Source organism: Meleagris gallopavo, chromosome 6 (assembly GCF_905368555.1).
Source record: "Meleagris gallopavo chromosome 6, MGAL_WU_HG_1.1, whole genome shotgun sequence".
In the NCBI taxonomy this organism is placed as follows: domain Eukaryota; kingdom Metazoa; phylum Chordata; class Aves; order Galliformes; family Phasianidae; genus Meleagris; species Meleagris gallopavo.
The window spans coordinates 48,276,680-48,296,327 of NC_139409.1; the positions used below are offsets into that span (position 1 = coordinate 48,276,680).

At 35.0% G+C, this 19,648-nt stretch overlaps 1 protein-coding gene across 24 annotated transcripts in view; it reads left to right on the top strand.

The window, feature by feature from the left end:
- The window catches only part of LRRFIP2 (LRR binding FLII interacting protein 2), a 50,218-nt gene that overhangs the window by 5,275 nt on the left and 25,295 nt on the right, over positions 1-19,648 (top strand). For 6 of the 24 annotated variants that reach the window (XM_010713063.4, XM_031553995.2, XM_010713069.4 and 3 more), the window contains exons 2-9: positions 4,123-4,227; positions 9,907-9,993; positions 11,429-11,479; positions 13,661-13,714; positions 15,333-15,398; positions 17,156-17,197; positions 18,065-18,130; positions 19,284-19,358. In XM_010713063.4, coding sequence (XP_010711365.1) covers positions 4,138-4,227; positions 9,907-9,993; positions 11,429-11,479; positions 13,661-13,714; positions 15,333-15,398; positions 17,156-17,197; positions 18,065-18,130; positions 19,284-19,358 — 531 coding nt within the window. In that variant the 5' untranslated portion in view covers positions 4,123-4,137. Of the gene's footprint in view, positions 1-4,122; positions 4,228-9,902; positions 9,994-11,428; positions 11,558-13,660; positions 13,715-15,332; positions 15,399-17,155; positions 17,198-18,064; positions 18,131-19,283; positions 19,359-19,648 lie in introns of those variants that run through there. The other 18 variants (XM_010713070.4, XM_010713073.4, XM_010713074.4 and 15 more) reach the window with 9 other exon arrangements.

Here is a 19,648-nt window from a genome sequence, read left to right on the forward strand (position 1 = left end):
TAGGCAGAAATGTTTAACTTGTGGAACGGGTGGAACTTTATAATCACTGAAGTGAAGGGAAACCAGAGAGGGAAATTGAAGGATTTCCTCATGAGTCTTCTGTTTTATTTTAGGACTTTTTTTTTTTTTTAAATGAAACACAACGGGATGTCGCTTCATCAGCTGTGTAATAATACACGTAGCCCAGTCTACACTAAGAAATGAGCACGTAAGAGATGTGACTTGGGAATTCGGAATTGTAAACGCAGCAGATTACAGTGTAGTTTCCTTTCTATTGTTCAGGAAGCCCAGTAACAAACTTTGTTCTTTGGGAGGTTGTATTTTATTTTAGGTTGTATTCAGGTTATTTTTTTGTTTGTGAAAATTCTACTGTTAGGGCACGTGTTAAGTTTGACTCACATTTGTGGAAATCCTTGATGCTGTTTTTTATGAGAAGTAACATCCTGATACCTTTAGTATTAGACTTACTGTCTGTTAGCAATCCAACTAGATCTCTTCAGCACTGAATCATAGAGCGAGACGTGAAATGCTCTGTGATACATCAGCTTGATTAAAAGCTACATGGGATGCAAGAAATTGTAATAAGGTTCTTGAAGGAAAACATTTTGTTAAGAGATTGTATTAAGAGTTTCAAAGCTGGCAGCTGTAAGGATTACGCAATCAAAAAATGTGTTATTTTGGAAGAAACTTGTGGAGATCAGCCCTTGCTCAAAGCATGGTCAGGTAGAGCAGGTTGATCAGGGCCTTGTCTGATCACGTTCTGGATCTGGAGGTTTCACAGTCTCTCTAGGCCAGTGTCCAACTGCTCTCTGTTCTTCAGCTCCGAGATCCTCTGTTTGCATGCGTTTCCCATTTGGGGATGCTCTGGATTTGCATGGACCTGTGCCGTTCCCTACAGTGCCTGGACATGTGCTGGTGAGAAGGTACCTCAAGGCTTGCCTGCAGCCAGGCACAGATTCTCCTTGCTTCCTGCACCCTGTACTGGCTGCCTGCAGGCTGAAGGGTGAGAGATGGACAATGTGAGGGATGCTGTCTGACCTGGACAGGGATCATGTTGTAGTGTCAGGCCAGGTTTGGACAGCTGCTGTTTTTTCCTCTCCAGGACCTCCCCCACTGATGTTTATATTTTTGTCCAATTTTCTTTAAAGCTGATTACTTTGTTTCAGACACTTCTCTGTAATTTCCTGCTGTGAATGGTAGTCATTTTGCTCTTCATCATGACCTGTTTTGGGCAAACTCACTGTCAGACAATTGCATATTTGATACAGAAGTTTTTTTCTTCACAGTTGCTATTGTCTAACCACTGACATATGTCTTCTGCCTTACTGAGCAGTGGCCATACTATTTTCTCAGCCTGTCTTTTGCAGTCAGTGTCCTCATAGTACCTTTCTTATTGTCCTTAGCAGCCTTTGCTAGTTTTGACTCTGGATGAGTTTTTGGCTTTTCTAACTCATCTTTGTATGCAGAAAGAATGTTCCTATGTGTCTTCTAGGTAGTTTGTTCATGCTTCCTTTTCTGGGGTTGAGCTCAGTCAGGAGTTCTGTGCTCATCTTGGTGAGCAAATTTGGCAGATGGCTGTAAGGAATGCTGTGCTCTCTTTACAGCACAGTGACTCCTGCACCTTTATGCTCCAGTTCAACTGTGACGAAGTTCTATTTGCACATTCACTGCTCTTTAATTATACATTAAGTACTGAACTGTCAGTCTGAACATAGCCATACTAAAAATAGCTATACAACCTGTTATATTTAATTCCCTAAATCACTCTGATCCTATGAGGATCTCAGTGAACTCACAAACTTGAGGTAGTTGACTGTTAGAAGTGATATGTCGTTTAAACGATACCCACAGATGTAGTTCAGGTCTACGCTGTGCTCAGGTACTCAGCAGTTTTTACTTGCATACGAACTGTTAATGCTGATGTTGTAAAAGAGAAATGCAACTCTGACCATGCAAATGGTAAGGATTTCATTTCTTGCCTGTTGGCCTTTTTAGCAGATAGTTTTGAGTTCTGTTGCTTAAATGAATTGGATTATCATAATAGCACATAGCATAATGTCTTGTTTTATTTAGGCTAATGCATAACCTTTTTGAGTACTTATTATAGTAGGAGAATATCACTTTACATGTTGATGCTGCTTCTGTCTTGTGATCTATCTGCTTTTTTACTTGAAACCAGTCAGTATTAATTACTGAAAGGAGATGTGCTTTTTTTTTTTTTTTTTTGGACACCTTTCTCCCAAACGAGAGCAGCAAGCCAAAGTTCTGAGCTTGTATCTTTGCCACCAAAACATTTTCAAACTGCTTTCTCAATATAGATACCTAAATTCATCAGAATACAAAGTAGGAGCTTGCTTGCTTTGTTTTAAAGCTAAAAAAAACCAACCAGATTCTCACAGGATTGACCAGCAGGGGCAGAACTTGCTTTAGACCTCAATTCAGTCTTCAGTCACCTTGAGTTCCAGCTCTGCTGTCCTTCAGGAACCATTCCAACTTCAGATAAGAGTGAGGTTGGAATCTTATATTTGTTCTTGAAAGTTTGCTTCTATCCAACACCTGCAGTACTGAACGTCGTTAGTTTGGATCTCAGAATAGCAACTGGAAATTGATAAGATTATATTGCAAAATAGTAGTGTCTGTCCTATGCAGGAGCTTTTAAGAAGGGAGATGTGTAGTTTTCAAGGCTCTGTTGTCTTTTCTCAGCAAATAGAATATTTTCCTACTCTAAGCACATAAAGGCTAGGAAAGTACCTGTGGAATTGGAAGCAGGATGAAAGATGCCCTGCCTGCAATGGAGAGAGGACATGCACTGTGATATTATGGTGGGGATGAGAAGTGTAGAAGCTAAATTAAAAAAAAAAAAAAAAAAAAAAAAAAAAGGAAGAAAAGGGCATAGTGATGCTACTTGATATCTTTGCCAGAAAATAGCCCAAATATGTTGGTTTTGTTACTCTAATAAAGATAATGGAGTAAGAAATGATGAAATGTCCACGCACAAAAAATCCTTGTCAGAATTTATTTTGCCTGTTTGATTGAAGTATTAGGAATTTTTTGATATTTCCTAGTTAGAGGTGGTATAAGAGTTCTTAAACCAATTTGTTTTCAAGAGGGTGGCCAGTAATAGTTCACTCCTAGATCTTTTCTATTTGCATGAAGAAGTTGTTTTTTTTTTACTAAATAAGGCTTTTTCCCAAGCCCTGTGTGGAACACTTATCTCCTTTATCTCAAGTAGCCGGGCTACCACCGAGTTCTCATCTGGTATTTGTAAGGAACTGGATGTCTGGAAGTAGGCTTTCAGTAAGGTATGTAGGAAAAAAAAGCTAATTGAGGTTGTTCACCTACTTTTGAGTAATGTTTTACTCTCTGTGACTGTATATTGTAAACACAAGCTGTGTCTTGGTTTGTTGGTGATTTTTTTTGTTCTTGCAAAAAGTGCTTGGAAGATTTTTGTGTATTATACTGAGTACGTGACACTGAAATGTTTCCTCACTTTCCAAGTTAAGCAAAAGAATATTTTTGTTACCCTGGGTATGTCTTTAATTCTACTATAACATACTGAAGTCTGCATTCCATTGCAGCTGTATTAAAATGTAAATAAATGTCTGTTACCTGCCTGGATGCTTTGAAAAGGTTCTGTCTGCTGAATTTTTTCTGTTTTGGAGAGTGTTCTAGTGACTGTGTAATTCTAATTCTTGAACCTGCTGCTGACTGTGGGGTCTCTTAAGTCCATGAAATGCATTTAATTGTTATTTTTAGGAGTTGTGAAAAATGATAGGGTGTAAGTATCTTCACTGAGCTAGGAGTAGCTGATGGTTGAGTCTAACTTTGAAGCTGTAGGTAAATGAGTGGTTTCTGTTAGGTGGAAAAACTTGTGAGCACTTTGTAGGGTGCAGTCAGATTTTTATAAAGCTGCCATAAGAGTTTGATAAAGTTTTTCCAAAAATCCTTATGCCAATGTCATATTGAGTTCTTGAGTATTACATGGCTACAAAATAGGTAAGTATATTAAATTTGTGTGGGTATGGGTTCGTTGTGTTGGGTTTTTTTTGTTGTTGTTTGTTTGTTTTAATTCCAGATCTAAAGACTGTGGGTTTTTTTTCCAATTTCTCTTTGCAAATACAGAATTAGAGAATAAAAATGGGGACTCCTGGATCAGGACGGAAGAGAACTCCAGTGAAAGACAGATTTTCTGCAGAAGATGAAGCTCTGAGTAGCATTGCCAGAGAGGTATGTTAATTTCAATTTCTTTCTAACTCATAAATAGAGACGAAAGCAAATTTATAGTCCAATAATTAGACAAAAATGAAATACCAATGAAGAATACTTTTAAATTAAAAAGATGACATTTACTGGAATAGAGTGTCATTACTTATATGGTTAGTGTAACTTCATAGTATCACACTTAAGCTTAGCAGCTATTTCTACAGGTAGGTATGCTTTCAATTTAGTTTGTTACCTTAAGATACATGAGAAATCCAGTTGCTTTCTGAAATGTGAAATAAAAAAACCTGAAGGTTTAGCCTACTGTAGTGTTCAGTATTCCTGTAGTAGTCAGTGCAGTCTGTTAGCATTGAAGGTGTAACAGTTATTGAATGTATTTACAAGAGTTGACAAATGTTTTCCATTTCAAATATGAAGTCATAGCTCTGTCAAAAATAGATTCATATGTTATTCATATTGTTCATATTCCAGGACTTTTCTAATAGGATCAGAAGCTTAAAAATAAACACCTGGAAGTAACCAGTCAAGAAAGTAGCTGTTGTCATTGAATTGCTTGCTGGAATTCAAGTATTAGCCAACTTTTTTTTTTCTAAAAAGCCCTTGTATTTTACTTTAAAGGAACAGAATTCATTTCCCAACAGCTGAGGCCATTTAATAAATCTAAACAATATCTGATTTTACTGTACTGTTCTTCTCATTTGCCTTCTCATTTGAGGCTGCAGAGATGTTTCCATTTAACATGCTTATGACATAGGGATTCCCAATTCTCTATGCATGAATATGTACTCAACTGTTCTCAGTCAGTTATCTTAGCAACATGTCTTGTTTATCTTTTCACTGTCAAAGGGTGTTCTGTTCTTCCACTCGCTATACTGAAATTACCTTTTTTGCAGATGTAGATTACAGGACCAAATTCAGCTATTCTGACTCGCATGTCTTGTGAGGAAAATATCCCTTTAAGGTGCTCTAGACAGCAAGAAGTAGTAAACAGAATTTGCAGAAACAAAAGTCTGGCACACAACCTGGTAAACTTCATGGAAAGTGCTTTGGGATTCAAAGCAGTCACGAAATGTCACTAGGAATTGTCAGTAGTTGTAATACTAAGGGTTTCCTGGTATAGTGAATGAGGTTTGGGGTTGGGTTTTTTTGTTTTTTTTTCTTTTATTATTTCTTTTTCTTTCTTACAGTGTTCAGATTTCCTTCCTATTAGAACTAACAAACATTTGCAAAAATGGAAATTTTGGTATCAAATTCTTTGGTACTGAACCAATAAACTCAGTTCTCTACAGTCATTTTTTTCATCAGTAGTTGAATCTGATGTGTTGTCCTGTATGAAAACATTCAATGGAAAGTCACTATCATGGGATCTGAGGGACTTGAACAAATTGCTTTCTCCTTGTCAGGTTTCTTTCACTCTTTCTCTTCTGTATCAGAAACTTTGCTGTTAGCATCCCTTCCCCTTCACCTGTTGTAGTACTAGCCTGGAAAGTTTTCCTGTCTTCTGCTTGCTGTGGGAGTTTGCATTGAGGCAAGCATTTCCTTTGGGCTGTTGCACTAAATGTGACAGGAGCATGCTAAATCTTCATCATGTAAATGTTAAGATTTTGTTGTTTGTATTCTTTACTTAGTGGCAGTTGGACAAAAAGCAGGCATATCAGACATAAATGTAAAACAAAAGATGCATCTGAGGAGAGACAAGAAATCCATCTGGTGTGTAAATGACTGCTGTCTTGGAGAGACAGTAAAGAGAGGATGAGGGTAAAAGTGCATGGAAATAAGAAAGCTGAAGAAATGAGCAACAAGAGAGAAAACTGAAACAATTTCCCTCAAAAGAAATATGAAATAAGCTTTTATGAGGCTCGTGAGGTAACTGTGTAGTAGTCTATTAAGAAATACTATGAATATTTTTTAAAAAGTTTGTCCTATTTGCCAAAGACCACATAATGTCCTGGGTATCTGTCCAACAACCTGGTATCAAAAACTGAATTTGGCAATCAGGTGTGGGTACGAGGTGCCCTCACAACTGCCATCCTATGGATGAAGAAAACCTGTCTTTGAACCTTGAAAGCATTAGAAAATGCAGGACTGTTAATACTGCACATACCTGGATAGAGATAATAAAAAAAAGTTGTATATGTTTTAGCCCATGATGACAAATTAATGTTAATTGTTTTAATTAAATATTCATATTTTTTCAGACATGTATTATTGTATGAAGCTTTAATTTTTTGAATCTGGCTTATTAATGAACCTCTTTCTCTATGGTATAGAAACTAAAATCAAAATACTATTACTGTCTAGTGATTGCCTTCTTGCAAGTGAGGTGAAGGAGGAAAAAATCCTTTCCATACTGTGGAGTCAAATTTTATGTTCACTTAACATTGCAGAGAGGAAAACTTCTACCATGTCACCTTTGTGTGGTAGGAAACTTTTTCTCTTTATGAAGAGTTTATTAGTGATGTGAAGATGCTAAGAAAAAACAATTCAGAAAGAAGACTCCAGACTATCTGCCAAAGACATTCAAATTTAAATCTGGTCTTTTTCCTCTTTTTTTTTTTTTTCTTCCTTTCCTACAGAAACTATTTTGATGCTAACTAAAGAACCAGGTGCTAGATAAAGTAGTTTGGAAGTTATTAAAAAGATTACAGTAAAGAATTTATTTAAAACAAAAATGGAAAAGAGGAGAAATGAAATATGCAGAGACAATTTTTAAAATAATTGTAAGTAGTTTTTAGTAACTATTTTTTGGTGAAAATAAAGAAACTGACCACATCACCAGTAATGGAAAGAGGGCATTCACTTCCAGTGCCATGTTTTCTAGAATAACGCACTCCAATGAAAGGTGATTCTTGATAGATTGTGTGCTTGAAAACAACAAAAATATGAAAATATATATATATATATATATATATATTTAGAATGAAATGATGCTTATACTGGTTCAAGGAAATACGTTTTTATAATATATTATACCTTTGTATCTGTTTTGGAATGAATGAGATGCAGCAGAGCTGATACCTGAAGAAATGCAGATACCGTGCTTGATTTAAAGTAGTGTCTGTGCTTAGATAGAAGATGAGGATCAGTGCACATGTATTTATGTACAGAACAAAACAAAAAATACTACTGAAATCTTTTTTTTCTTGTCCAAATAAAGTAGTGAGGGCCTCTTTCTTGTGTTTCTATCTCCTTGATGTATTTTATTACAGGTATCTTATCTGTCACTTCCTTTCTTGATCGTTTCTCTGATTAAATTTCAGACTAAATCATTGTCTCTACCTTAATTTTCCTGTTTGCCTTCCACTATGTATAATCAAGGAGTTTCTTTTTAGCCACCAATGTAGGTGTACTGGTGTGGGTTGAACAGGCTTGGATACCTTATCTGTTTTGCAATTGAAGCGACTAAGAAATCTCAGCTATCACTTTCTTTTTCCCAACACCAGTTGGAAATCCCCTCAGAAGCATTTAAAATAGTTTCATGTTTACTAGATTGTAGACAGTCCAGAGTTTAATTTTGTTACTTCAGAAACATTTGATACATAGCTTCTTAAGAAGCTGCATTTAAATGACATGATATTGTATTATATTTTCATAAGAAACATTTTTTCTGATTATAAAACTAGATGTAAAACAACAATTGATAAAACTGAGCTGAAGGCTCTATTGGCCAGCCTATAGTTTTTTTAAGATTGAAATTTATTTAATGCAAGCTGTAAAAATCGACCTGTACTGACTCCCAACTGCATTTGAGCAAAGAATATTTTAAGAATGTTTTTCAATTCAAGTATTGATTGAATTATGGAAGCATAGAATCTTATTGCCTGTTCTTTCCCTTTTTCCTGATTAAAAAAAGTCTAAACTTCTTTTTTTGTGCCACTTCTGTAGTCCAAACAGCTTCATCTTTTCAAGTTAGCTGTCTGTGCAGAGCTGCTGTGGCTCTGTATTTCCCCTAGTAGATATGTATGACTATTTCAATCTAGTTGAAGAATTTCTTTCGTTTTGTAACAACTTTTACAAGCTTTCTTCAGTAACACAAAAAGTAAACAGCATTCTTCCTGGGTGCTGCTGCGTCCTTGTGAATAATGGTTATTTCTTTAACAATTAATTCCTAAATGCTCATTTTCAGTTTCAGCTCCATAGTTATCATGATTTTCATGAGAAGTCTGCTATCCAGCAACTCCACTGTAAATAAAGAATAATTTGATGACCTTTTGAATGCGGTGTGATCTGTCTAAAGCCTTGCATTTTGGTGCTTTTTCAATTCTGGACTTTTTTTGAAGAATCTAGTTGCTCAGATTAATAATTAATGTAGTACCAAACTGTTTCTTTTCCTGATTTTTTTTTTTTTTTTTTTTATAACAAGGTGGGATTTTTTTCAATTTCAGGCATACATTTTATGACCAATACGTTTATGGTACTGTTCTGAGTATTATAAAGGGTTTAGTAAAATGAGGAAACATTGAGTTTTCCCTCTGTTCTAGAAACATGGTTGTGAAACTTGGGCTGCAGGGCTAGGAGAGAATGATGGAAAGGAATTGATTTTACCACGCGTCAATAAACGAACAGACTTGCTATGTTTAACCAAAAAGCCTTACCAGTCTAAAGGCTGCTTGCTTATGTCTGCTGATCTGCAGGTGATCTGTGAGGTGCCATGAGATATGGTTTAGTAGCTTAGTGGTAGTAATGGTGATAGGAGGACAGTTGGACTAGCTGATCTTGTAAGTCCTTTCCAATCTTGTGGTTCTGTGGTTCTATAGATAGATCTGAAACTAGACATATCAGCTCTACAAATGCTCCTCTTTCTGTACAGCATGCATGTGTGTGAAAGTGATCTGCCACGTAAGTTATGATCACAGGCAATTGCAGAGCAGGGTTACAAATAAGAAAAGACTTCCTGTTCCTGGGGATTCCCCTGCTCTCTTGTATGTGGTCCTTAGGCAGGAAGAGCAGCCTTTGAAAAGTGATCAAATAGTGGCAGTCAGCAGTGCTGGCACTGATTTCCAATCATCTCATCTATGTATGCAAAATAGAGAGAAAACGTCCTTGATGAGAATTGTTTGAAATTAAGACTATTTTAAGTAACAAGGCTGTAATGTTTTTTGCTGCTTTTTTTGTTGTTATTTGATAATTCTTTGATAGATATTTTTGTTCTTGTGACATAATTCAAGCGCTAACATCCCTTTCTTTTTCCTGAAGCGTGGTAGATATTTACAATATTTGTGCATTTGATAGCTTTCTAGTGTTTTACATAAACCTATGGTGTGCCGATGACAAAAGCAGGAAAAAAAGAAAACAAAAAAACAACCCTTAATTAAGGCAACGTCCCATTGAAGTTTCCAACCTCGAATAAGTTCTGTAAAATTGTTCTGGATAATGGAAGTTTTCAGTTTTTGGTTCTCAGTGCTCCTTTTAATTAACATTAAAAAAACAACAGGATTTTTTGATGGCAAACTTGTCATCAAGAGTTTAATATTTCAGAAAATTGAGAAGTTTCATCCATTCGTTACCCAAATGTGAGAAACTTGACCTGGTGTGCTGGGGAATGTGAAGTTGTAAGTGGAAAAGAAGTCATGTTTTGGTGATGGTGATCAATTATGAATTACGTGAAGAGGTTATTACATTCAATATGCAAAAAATACACACAGAACTTATTTTAAACCTGGAATGTTTTCAATTTGCTTGTAGGCTGAAGCCAGACTTGCAGCAAAACGGGCGGCTCGAGCAGAAGCAAGAGATATACGTATGAGAGAGCTGGAGAGGCAGCAAAAAGAGGTAGTGTTAAACTGCCATGAACCACTACAAACCTGTGCTAAAATCCTTAGTTTTGTCTTTCAGTGTAATTCAGTGGTGTTCTGGGATTTTGAGCACCAGATGACTGTTAGCTCTCTTTCTCCTTCTCCCTCTCTCCAAACTGTACTCTCGTTACCCTCCTCTTTCCTATGGATTATATACTCATATCTTGCTTTCTTTTCATCTGTGCTTAACACCTCACAAAATATTAGTCTGAATACTGATTTTTTGAAATTGATTAATATTTAAGGTTGTATTGCAGAAAACAATCTGCTGTACAAGTAGACTATTAGAAGTCATGCTTCTGAAGGAGAAATAAACTATTTTTAACGTTCTTTTTCTTTTTTAATTCAGCCTTTGCAGGCAAATGAGGTATTTGAGTGTTTTACCATTAACAGAGCAGTGAATTCAGTGTTAACACTTAAAAGTGGGCATAAATGAAGTCATGCTTCTATGGAGATATTTATATATTACTGCTTATCTCTTTTAAACGTTCAGAAGAGAATGTAAATGGCAGTGTCCAGGACTCAGGAGTGCACACCTAATTTTGTGTAGAAAGGAACAGTTTTCAATATCTAATGTAAAGTTTAATGTTGTTTGGATATGAATCAGTACACTTCCACTTGACTCATCTGATTTTTATTGCTTTGGTAAACATTTACTGTAAAACACACTCAGCAGTTTTTGTCTGTTGTTGCTGTGAAAAAGATTCATTCTAAGTATGGATAACTGGCAGCACAGCATAGATAATACATATATAACACTGCATGTATAACAATACATATATAACACTATATAATATAAAGATTAAAGAATGATGAAAAAGCAGTTTTTGCTCTATTTCTATTTATAATACATTCAGTAACTGGATAATATGAATATGTGACTTCAGATGTGCAATTTTCAGTCAATGTCTTCCCTTTTGATTGCACTCAAAATGTTTACAATAAGTACTTATTGTTAGGATTTCTACTTAAAACAGCCTACTAGAATTGGGATAATATTTACACACTGTTGTTCTACTGCACACATTTCTCCTTTAAAAAAAAAAAATCCCTTTTTTTGAGTGAAAAGCATAAAAAAAAGCCAGATTGTCTGCTGTGTTTGATTATTCCATGGTTATTGCAGTCTGCTCAGGTTTTCACATGGCAAGCAGAAGTTTCAGTTACTTAATGTAGTTATTCAAATCTGTGTAAATGATATTTGCTTTCTTTTGCTATCATGGTAAGTACTATTTATAAAATGTGATATATTTTTATATGTCTTTCATTACTGCATACGTTGTCTAACTGCTGTTGTATCTGATACTACTTTGAAGATTCCATGGCAATTAACTTAGATTTGTCTGAGTTATTGGTTTGGAAACAATTTTGTAAATGATTTGTTTGTTTTTGTTTTTGTTTTCTGCATTCTGTAGTTTTCTCATCATTCATATGATACAAAATGGGCTCATATCCACAAATGGATGGTAGGCTAAAACAACCTTTTGTGCATGTTTTTGCCACTCAAGGAACTAACAGGATTTGGAGGAAATAATTTACTAATGGTTTGTGGTGTGTCATTTTGTACTGTTTTGAACTGCTGAAAAAAACATGCATAATAGCTAAGTGTGGGTGTGGATTTACAAGACGTTGTATGGAAACAAAAAGAAAGAAACTAAAATGAAATGCATATTGTTTACATCATATTCTGGCTTCAGGTTATGTGTCCTTCAAATTTACTTCAGTTTCAGTATTGGTAAATGTCTTTTCAAAAGTAAATATTTTTACTGCAGTGAATTTGAGGGATTTGGCTTGTGGGGTTTAGCTTGAGGCTTTCTCCACTGTTTTCTTGGCAGAGTTGCATTTATTTCCTTTTTGAGTAACATAGCAAACAGTGGTTATTTCATTTATCACTTTTGAATAATATATTTTAAAACAAAACAAAAAAGCTTTGTGTTACTTTCATCCTTTCACTCCTTGCCCTTTGCTCCCTCTGAATAGGGAGGCATGTGAATAGTTGAATTACAGTCTTAGAAAGTTGCTTCTCAGTTTATACTAATTTAGTCTGTCTCTTCAGAGAATTCCTCTTAAAAAGAAATTTTGTTGTGAATTTGTGGGAGTTTTTGGGGATTGCTTTTATCCTGGTGTTCACTGCGAATGATTTGAACCAAGAAGATTTAGGACATGCCAAAAGTAATCATAAGGTAGTGACTGTTAATTGGCACTAAGGATGAAAAAGACTGGTCTGTCATTAGAATTTCATTTGCAGAAGTTGTGTTGACCTAGTACTGACTCTCTGCCTAGCTACCATGTTTGTGTGTCAGTTTTCATATCACTTAAAATCAAAATGGTTTCTGTTAACTTGTGACAAAACGTGCATATATGCACATATATGTATATGATTTTCCCTCTCCTCTCCACCCCCCCTTCAAAAAACAAAAAACAAACAAACAAAAAAAACCCATGTGTTCCATAACTGTAGAATGCAAATCTCCTTTGTGAGCAATTTCACTTCAAAATTAGGCAACTGTGTATAGACAGTCAGGCTTTTCATGATTCAGGTATGTTATTGAGGAAACACTGGTGTCATACAGGCAACCAGGAGGAATTTAATCTGAGCATTGAGCTGCAAAAATCAATAGTAGATATTTATTCCATGGCACAATGTTTGTTTTAAAGTAGTTCTTACAGAGAAGAAGACTGAAATGTCATTATGTAATCCACCTCTTCTTATGGTAATATAAAGATAGAATAATAAAAAGGTGTACAATTTTTTTTTTATTGCCAAGAATTAACCAGGCAATTTTTGAATAGTTAAACATGCTAATATACCCAGTGATAATAATATAGAAAGTAATCTTGTGACAGTAAGGGATATGAAAGCTGTCTATAGGAGGCTGAGCCTTTACATGTGAAGATTAATAGCTTACAATCTTCATAATAGTTTGATATACAGTAAAATGGTAGGAAGTGACTTGAGTAAAGATCCTAGTTCTAGAGCCCTGTTCTAGTTTTCAAATGGGATGCTTTGAAATTATTCTAAATTTATTTACCTTTTGTAATGAAAATTTTGAGATGCTTATTTGAGACAAAAGAAACATCCCTTGATCTTTCAAAATAAAAGGTGAAGGTATCTTAGCTCCCTCTCAAATTGTATAAGTTAGATTCATCATTTTCCACTGCCACTACAGAGGTCAGCTTCCTATAGATTTTGTGATTGATCCATTTGCTTAAGAAGCTTTGTTCCTATAAGATAGAACATTTGAAATATACGTCAGGAAATTGAGAATAATAATCACCATAAGGGTTAAAATGCCTTTGTAAAATGTAATTCTGTAAAGTTTTTTAATTTGACTTTCTTTTAAAAAGCTACATTTTTCTACACTAATACTGTAATCAGAAAAAGGTTTCTGTACTGGACTCTAACTAAATAATTATATTAACCTTTCTTATCTTTGTTTTATAACGCAATGCATTAGTATACTTACCAAGGTGAAATCACAGTTCCTCCTGACTTGAATGACTTCACTTACCACGGCGATTATTGAAAATAATACATGGCATTAAAAGTGCTAACAGCATGTTGCTCGCCTTTGCTTGCTTTTACTTTGTCATTTTTTTCTTTTTATTTTTTTTTACCATGAATAACTCTATTTCTTCTTTCTCAGGAAGATTCAGAGAGGGCCAGGTATTCTCACCGGTCCAGTCGACATTCATATTTGGTTCGTGTTAAAACTGTATTTTACTCTTGCCACAAGGCCCTTTTTAAAAAGTACAATTGAAATTATTTTTAAAAATAAGTACAATTTCATGTTATCAGGAAGCAGATGATGCTTTAAGCATTAACGATTCGGGGGACAGTATTTTAAATCACACATGATGTTGAACTTCATTTGGTATTTTATTTCCATCAATTCTACATAAGTATTTTATGAATGTTTTTTATTTTATGCATTTGTGTCTTTGCATGTAAGAAGAATATCAATCGTCACATTTTAGATCTTTGAAGTTAGTGCTGTGAATACCTTGAGTTTTTTTCCTCTCTGTTTATAATAATTTATGGTATATTTCCTTGGCTAAGAGTGGGCTTGGAAATTGCTTAGAAATGCGTATTATTAAACATTTGATTCCTTAGAATAACTTATATTTAATGACAATTTTTAAAGGTCATCTTTTAGTGTTTTTTCCAGTCTAATATTAAATGAAGTATTTCTTCAAAAATATCTGAATAGCTGTACTCATTTAGGCTTCAGATATTGCCAATTAGTAAGAATTAATTGTTTTCCTTGAAGGGTAGAGCATTAAAATTCCTGCAGAAGTTGTCCATTGTCTCGATGGTTACTGTTACATATCAAGAGCTCATGGTTGGATGTGAAGCTGCTATTAACAGTAAAAGTTTAGATGGCAGTGGTCTCGTGGGGAGAAGTTCTCTTTTCCTTTTTACCTGTGTCAGAAGTTCTGCAAATAGAAAAAAAATTAATATTGCTTCCGCTGACTCAGTCATCCTATGGATAAGGACCACTTGCTGAAGATGAATGATACTAGTTTGTATCTTCAGCTTTCATTCCAAATTGATGCTTGTGGTCTTCTGCTCGCTGTTGTGTTTTCTTGCACTTCAGATCTTACTGTTTCTATAATACTTGTGGGATGAAAGCAGTAGCTGAAGATGTGTTCTGAAGAAGAAATATGGTGCAGGGTTTTATTTGAGAATGTGGGAATGTATTATTTGTTAGTGACAAAGCCTTACCTGAATGCTGTGAGATACCCCAAACCCTGGTAGTATAATTATTCATTGTTGTACAGGCTTTCCCATAACCTTTTTGAATGAAAAATGGTGCTAAAGAATAGTTGTAATAAAAGGACCAAGAGAGGGACAAGTTACAATAATAAAAGGGTTGGGTCTGTTTAGTTTAGTGGAATAAAATGTTCTGGTGTGACTTAAATAAAAATGATTGCCATTTACTAAGAGCAATTAGAAATCAAATTCAGTTTATCAAAGATTAGGTAACATCTTACACGTCTCTATTAAATAAGTGCTCCTACATTTTTTGTCACAGGTATTTTCCCCAAACAAATACTTCTAATGACCTAATGTTGACTATTTTGCAAACAGCAATTGGTTGAGCCAACAATTGGTTGGGAGAAAAAAAAATATTGTAAGTGGAGACGAAAACTTGTGAAATAATATAGATTTGCTCAGATTTGTTCTTACACTTGTTCACTTAGCATACAAATACATGAAGATTGAGAGTAAATAATTTAGTGAAGCTTAACAGTTACCATTAGAGACTCTTCTAGTGACTTTATATATTGAAATATGTTTGCAATTTCATTCTTAAGAGTCCTTTGGATAGCAGTGGGTCTCACAGGAGCAGAGCAAGTACCACCAGAAGGAGAGATCTTGTGGTGTGTAACGTGGAATGAGCATGCTCTGATGTGTTCCCGTTATAACCCTTTCTATCTCTACTTACCAAAGCAGTTGTTTGGTGAAAGCATGCTTCTTTAAGGAAAACGGTGCTTGTTGAACTGCTGGAATAACTGATGTAATCAAGCATTTTATCTGTGATAGCAAATTTGGGGGCATAAAGAAAAACTCAAGTTGAAGTTTGAAGGGAGTTGATCTCTGTCTCTTCTAATGTTTGCAAAAGAGAAGTAAAATCAGGTGACAGAGGTGGTGCATCAACCTTGGTGGGTACAAAAGTGTTCCTGGAAGTTCTGTCAGGAAGGATTTGTTCTTAAGTATTTTTAAAGTGAATTTGTTGCTGTGCTATTTCTGCATTCTGGACTAAAATATGAATAGAAATTCTACCTCTTTTTTAGAAATCTGTATTTTTATCTGATTTGTGTCACTCAGAGCTTAGGCAGTTTTTCAGTAAATACTTACATGAATTATTTTTTTAAGCTCTTAACGCTTTATAGTTAAGATGCAAGTTAAACTCTGCAGAATTCTCAGACATACCTGTAGATAAGAGAAATTATTTTTCTTGTCCTCTCAGTAATTCTCACCAGAACTAACATTTGGTAGTGCTCTAACATGCTGTTAGCATATTATCTTGTTCTTGAGTCATCTTCAATTTCTGTTTATTTTTGCTTTAAGAAAGCTTAGGATAATAATGAAGAGCATTTAGAATTGTGCATGATGTACAGTCAGAATAACTAAGTTATACCTATGAATTGAAATCAAAAGAACAAGCTTACTGTGAAAACCTAAGGTGTATGATGTTCTTTTTTATTGTAGTTGTTTGGTTATTTTTTTTTTAATTAATATATAGATTCTCTAAAAGTCTTTAAATGACAAAAGACATGGGAACGCTGGGAAACTTATTACAAATTTCCTAAAGCATTGCTAAGTCTGGTAGACTGAGAGATAAACTATCATGCCACTGTCATTCCATCTTCCCAGATTCAGCTAGTAATATTGTTGCCGAATGTCCGTAAAAGACAAATATACAACATTGGATTGTTAAATTTATTTTGTTTATATATGATCACATGGCTGCTGTGGACAGGAACACTCAGCATTCACACGAACACAAACAGCCTCATTCTGTTCCTGTGTCTGGCTGCACAAGAGGAAGGCCTGTTAGTGAGAAATATATACATGTATGCAATATGGATCCCTCAGTAACTGGCTCTAGATGCTCAGTCTGTCCAGTCGTTTGCCCTGGGCCTCCATACCCAGATGTGCACCCAGGAAAGTAGTTAGAAGTGGGGTTTAATAAGAAGCCAGATCTGACTGTCGTGATGATGCAGAGGGCATGGCCGGACGAGGACAGTCACCAGAAGTGTTCTTATACACAGAGAGCCCCTATTATCCCCACTATTCTTCCCTCATGCACCTGTTCCTTCCAAAAACACTTTTCTCCCCCCTTTCCCCACCTGATCCCTAAATGCTGTTCCCCTGCATCCCATATTGTCTTCAGTGCCCTAGAGGCTGTAAGTTCCCATGCTCTGTAAGGTGCTATGGGGAGCCCCTACATTGTGATGTGTTTTGTACCTCAACAGTGGGGTTGACTGATGGTCTTCTTGATTCCTTTTCCTGTGTAACTGTCTGCCTTTCATCATGTAACATAACGAGTACTGCCTCAGTTTAATGCGATTTTATTTCTGTTCTGTTTTCCTTTTGTAAGTAAGCATTTCCATTTCTTCTTCTTTTACCTCAGTATGACAGTGCTAAGGATAGACCTGCAAGATACTCAGTCCCTGTATGTTAACACTTTGCATGATTTTGTATGAATGTAGGCTATGATTTGTTCGTGTACAGTGTGGTGACACTAACTTGCTACTTTAAAAATGACTTTTAAAAAAGAGAAGATTTGTGCTATCACACTTGAAGACCAAGAATACTAGTATCATTTTAACACTTTCTATAGTGTGCTTGTATAAGCTTTCTGTGGAGAAGAAGTCTAATGAAGTAACTAACATATAGACTACATAGCAGCTATTTTGCAGTAGGTACTTTGTCATTGCTAAACCATAAGTGTAATTAAGTGTGACTTACAGAGGACATAAAAGAAAAAAACAACCTGTATCTGTATGTACACATTTGTATTCTATATTTCATATAGAAAATTAAACTTAATGTAATATACTGTTTTTTTCAGTCTAGAGAAAAAAGCATGTGGTTTGTATACCTTCTTACCATTATGAAGTATTGTAGTTCTGATATGGTATTATAGTAAGTAAGATTTGTCTGCATGTCCTTAAGCAAAATGAAGCATCAATTCCACTCACAGAAGCATGTTAGCAGCTTAAAAAGCTGAATTTGCTTATCTGAATTATCTGCAAGTAGGCAGCCTAATAAAAACAGTGTTTAAAATTATCTGTAATATTGAGCACTTTTAAGTTGATGATTGCTTTTACATTTCTTGTGAAAGGTAAATACTGGCTCTAACCAAAGATAAGGATAATTATAAGATAAGTTATAATTTTACTTACCTTTTCTTTTTTACACAGTGTTAGATGTATGGCCTATTTTTCTAGTGACGTAATATCTTGAATTGACATTCTGTGCTTTAAGAATGAAGCTGCTGTTTTGTAGTGGTATTAATTTTTCTAAATTTTATTCTTAGAGTCATGCTTACGGTGAATCTCATAGTACAAAGAAGAAAACTACTTATTCCCGTAAAGACTTATTGGTTAGTTTTCTGTGATATTTATTATAGATACACTGTTATATACTAATACAGTACGTGGATAAATGGATTAGCTTGCTGATATATGCATTTATTTTATTGTTTTTGTAACAAAGGAACTTGTAGTATTGACCAAATTCTGACAAGTGGAGTGTATTAAGCTGTGACACATCAGTAGGGTTACGTGGATGGAGCTCATCTGAATAAAAAATACTATTCAGTGAGAAGTCTTTTAAATGGTTTAGAAGTGGCACTTCTGTGAATTAAAGTTTATTTAGTCAGAACAGAAATACGTGTTTTATTACTTGTGCTTTGAGCACTATTTGTTAGAGTTTAAATGTAGTTTTGAACCAGCTAAGGTAGTATTTACCATAAACATAACCATTATTCAAGTGAGTTCTTGAGAAAGATGTGGGTTAATGTGATCTTCTGAACACTCTTCTAGAAAATCCAGTGTGTGGCATGAATGTAGTGCCAGTATTTTGGAGACAGTTTTTCAGAGGATGTTGACAGCTGATGACTTAGAAGTGATTGGAGCAGTGGATATGTGGGCTGAGACAATGATAAAAGTACTACATTGTGCAAGTACTACATCGTACTTGCCCCTCTATTTTTTCTCTCTCATATAATTTCTTCTATATGCATACATGTACCTTTTGTCTGTGAGATGTATAAAAGCAACAATAAGCCAGAATTTTAACTGTTAGACATCAGAACTTGTGCTTGGTGTAGAGCACAGCGCTAGGCTATGGACTAATGGTGATGATGCAAACGTCCATTCCCTATTAGATTCTTCTCTCCCTCCAAGTTCTGATATAAGTTGGTATCTAATAGAAAAAGAAAGATCAAATAAAGAATTGCAGTCATTATTAGTGAGTTCTGTCTCATGTTTTCGTATATTTCATGTTGTACTTGTCAGGGTTTAGTCAGACTTCTTAGGGTTTTGTTATAAGGGAGTGTAATACAACTGTTTACTACTTTGGGCAAGAGTATGGCATATACTAACACATGGCAAAAAAAATCCTAACTTCTGAACTTGGGAATAGTTGGGCTGTCAAATTTGGTCTATCAAAATAGATTTTTTTTTAATTCCCAAGACCTTAGAATGCAATTATGCAATATTAGTGTTTCTTTTCTTTTTCTTTCCCTTTCACAGAGTGGACTTTACCATGATCAGAGAAATTATAGCAGCCTTAGATATAGCAAACCAACTCCTTCCTACCATACTCGGGTCTGTCTTTCCTTCCTACATTCATCACTTAATATATAAAGTACATAAAGCATGTTAAAAATCTAGCCCCAATATTATGCTACTTCATTGTACATTGCTATAAGTGATCAATTAACAGCCTGATGAGGTAGGTTGGTTCTCACAGTAACTGCAGGTATGTTTGTGGTTGTGTTTAAGTAAGTGTCTAAAGGAAATTGATGTCTTTTAAACGCTATTTAATTTATTGCTACTTTCTTTTGATAAAAATTCTAGACTATTCTACTGAAAGTTTCATGTTTCGTTTTCAAAGC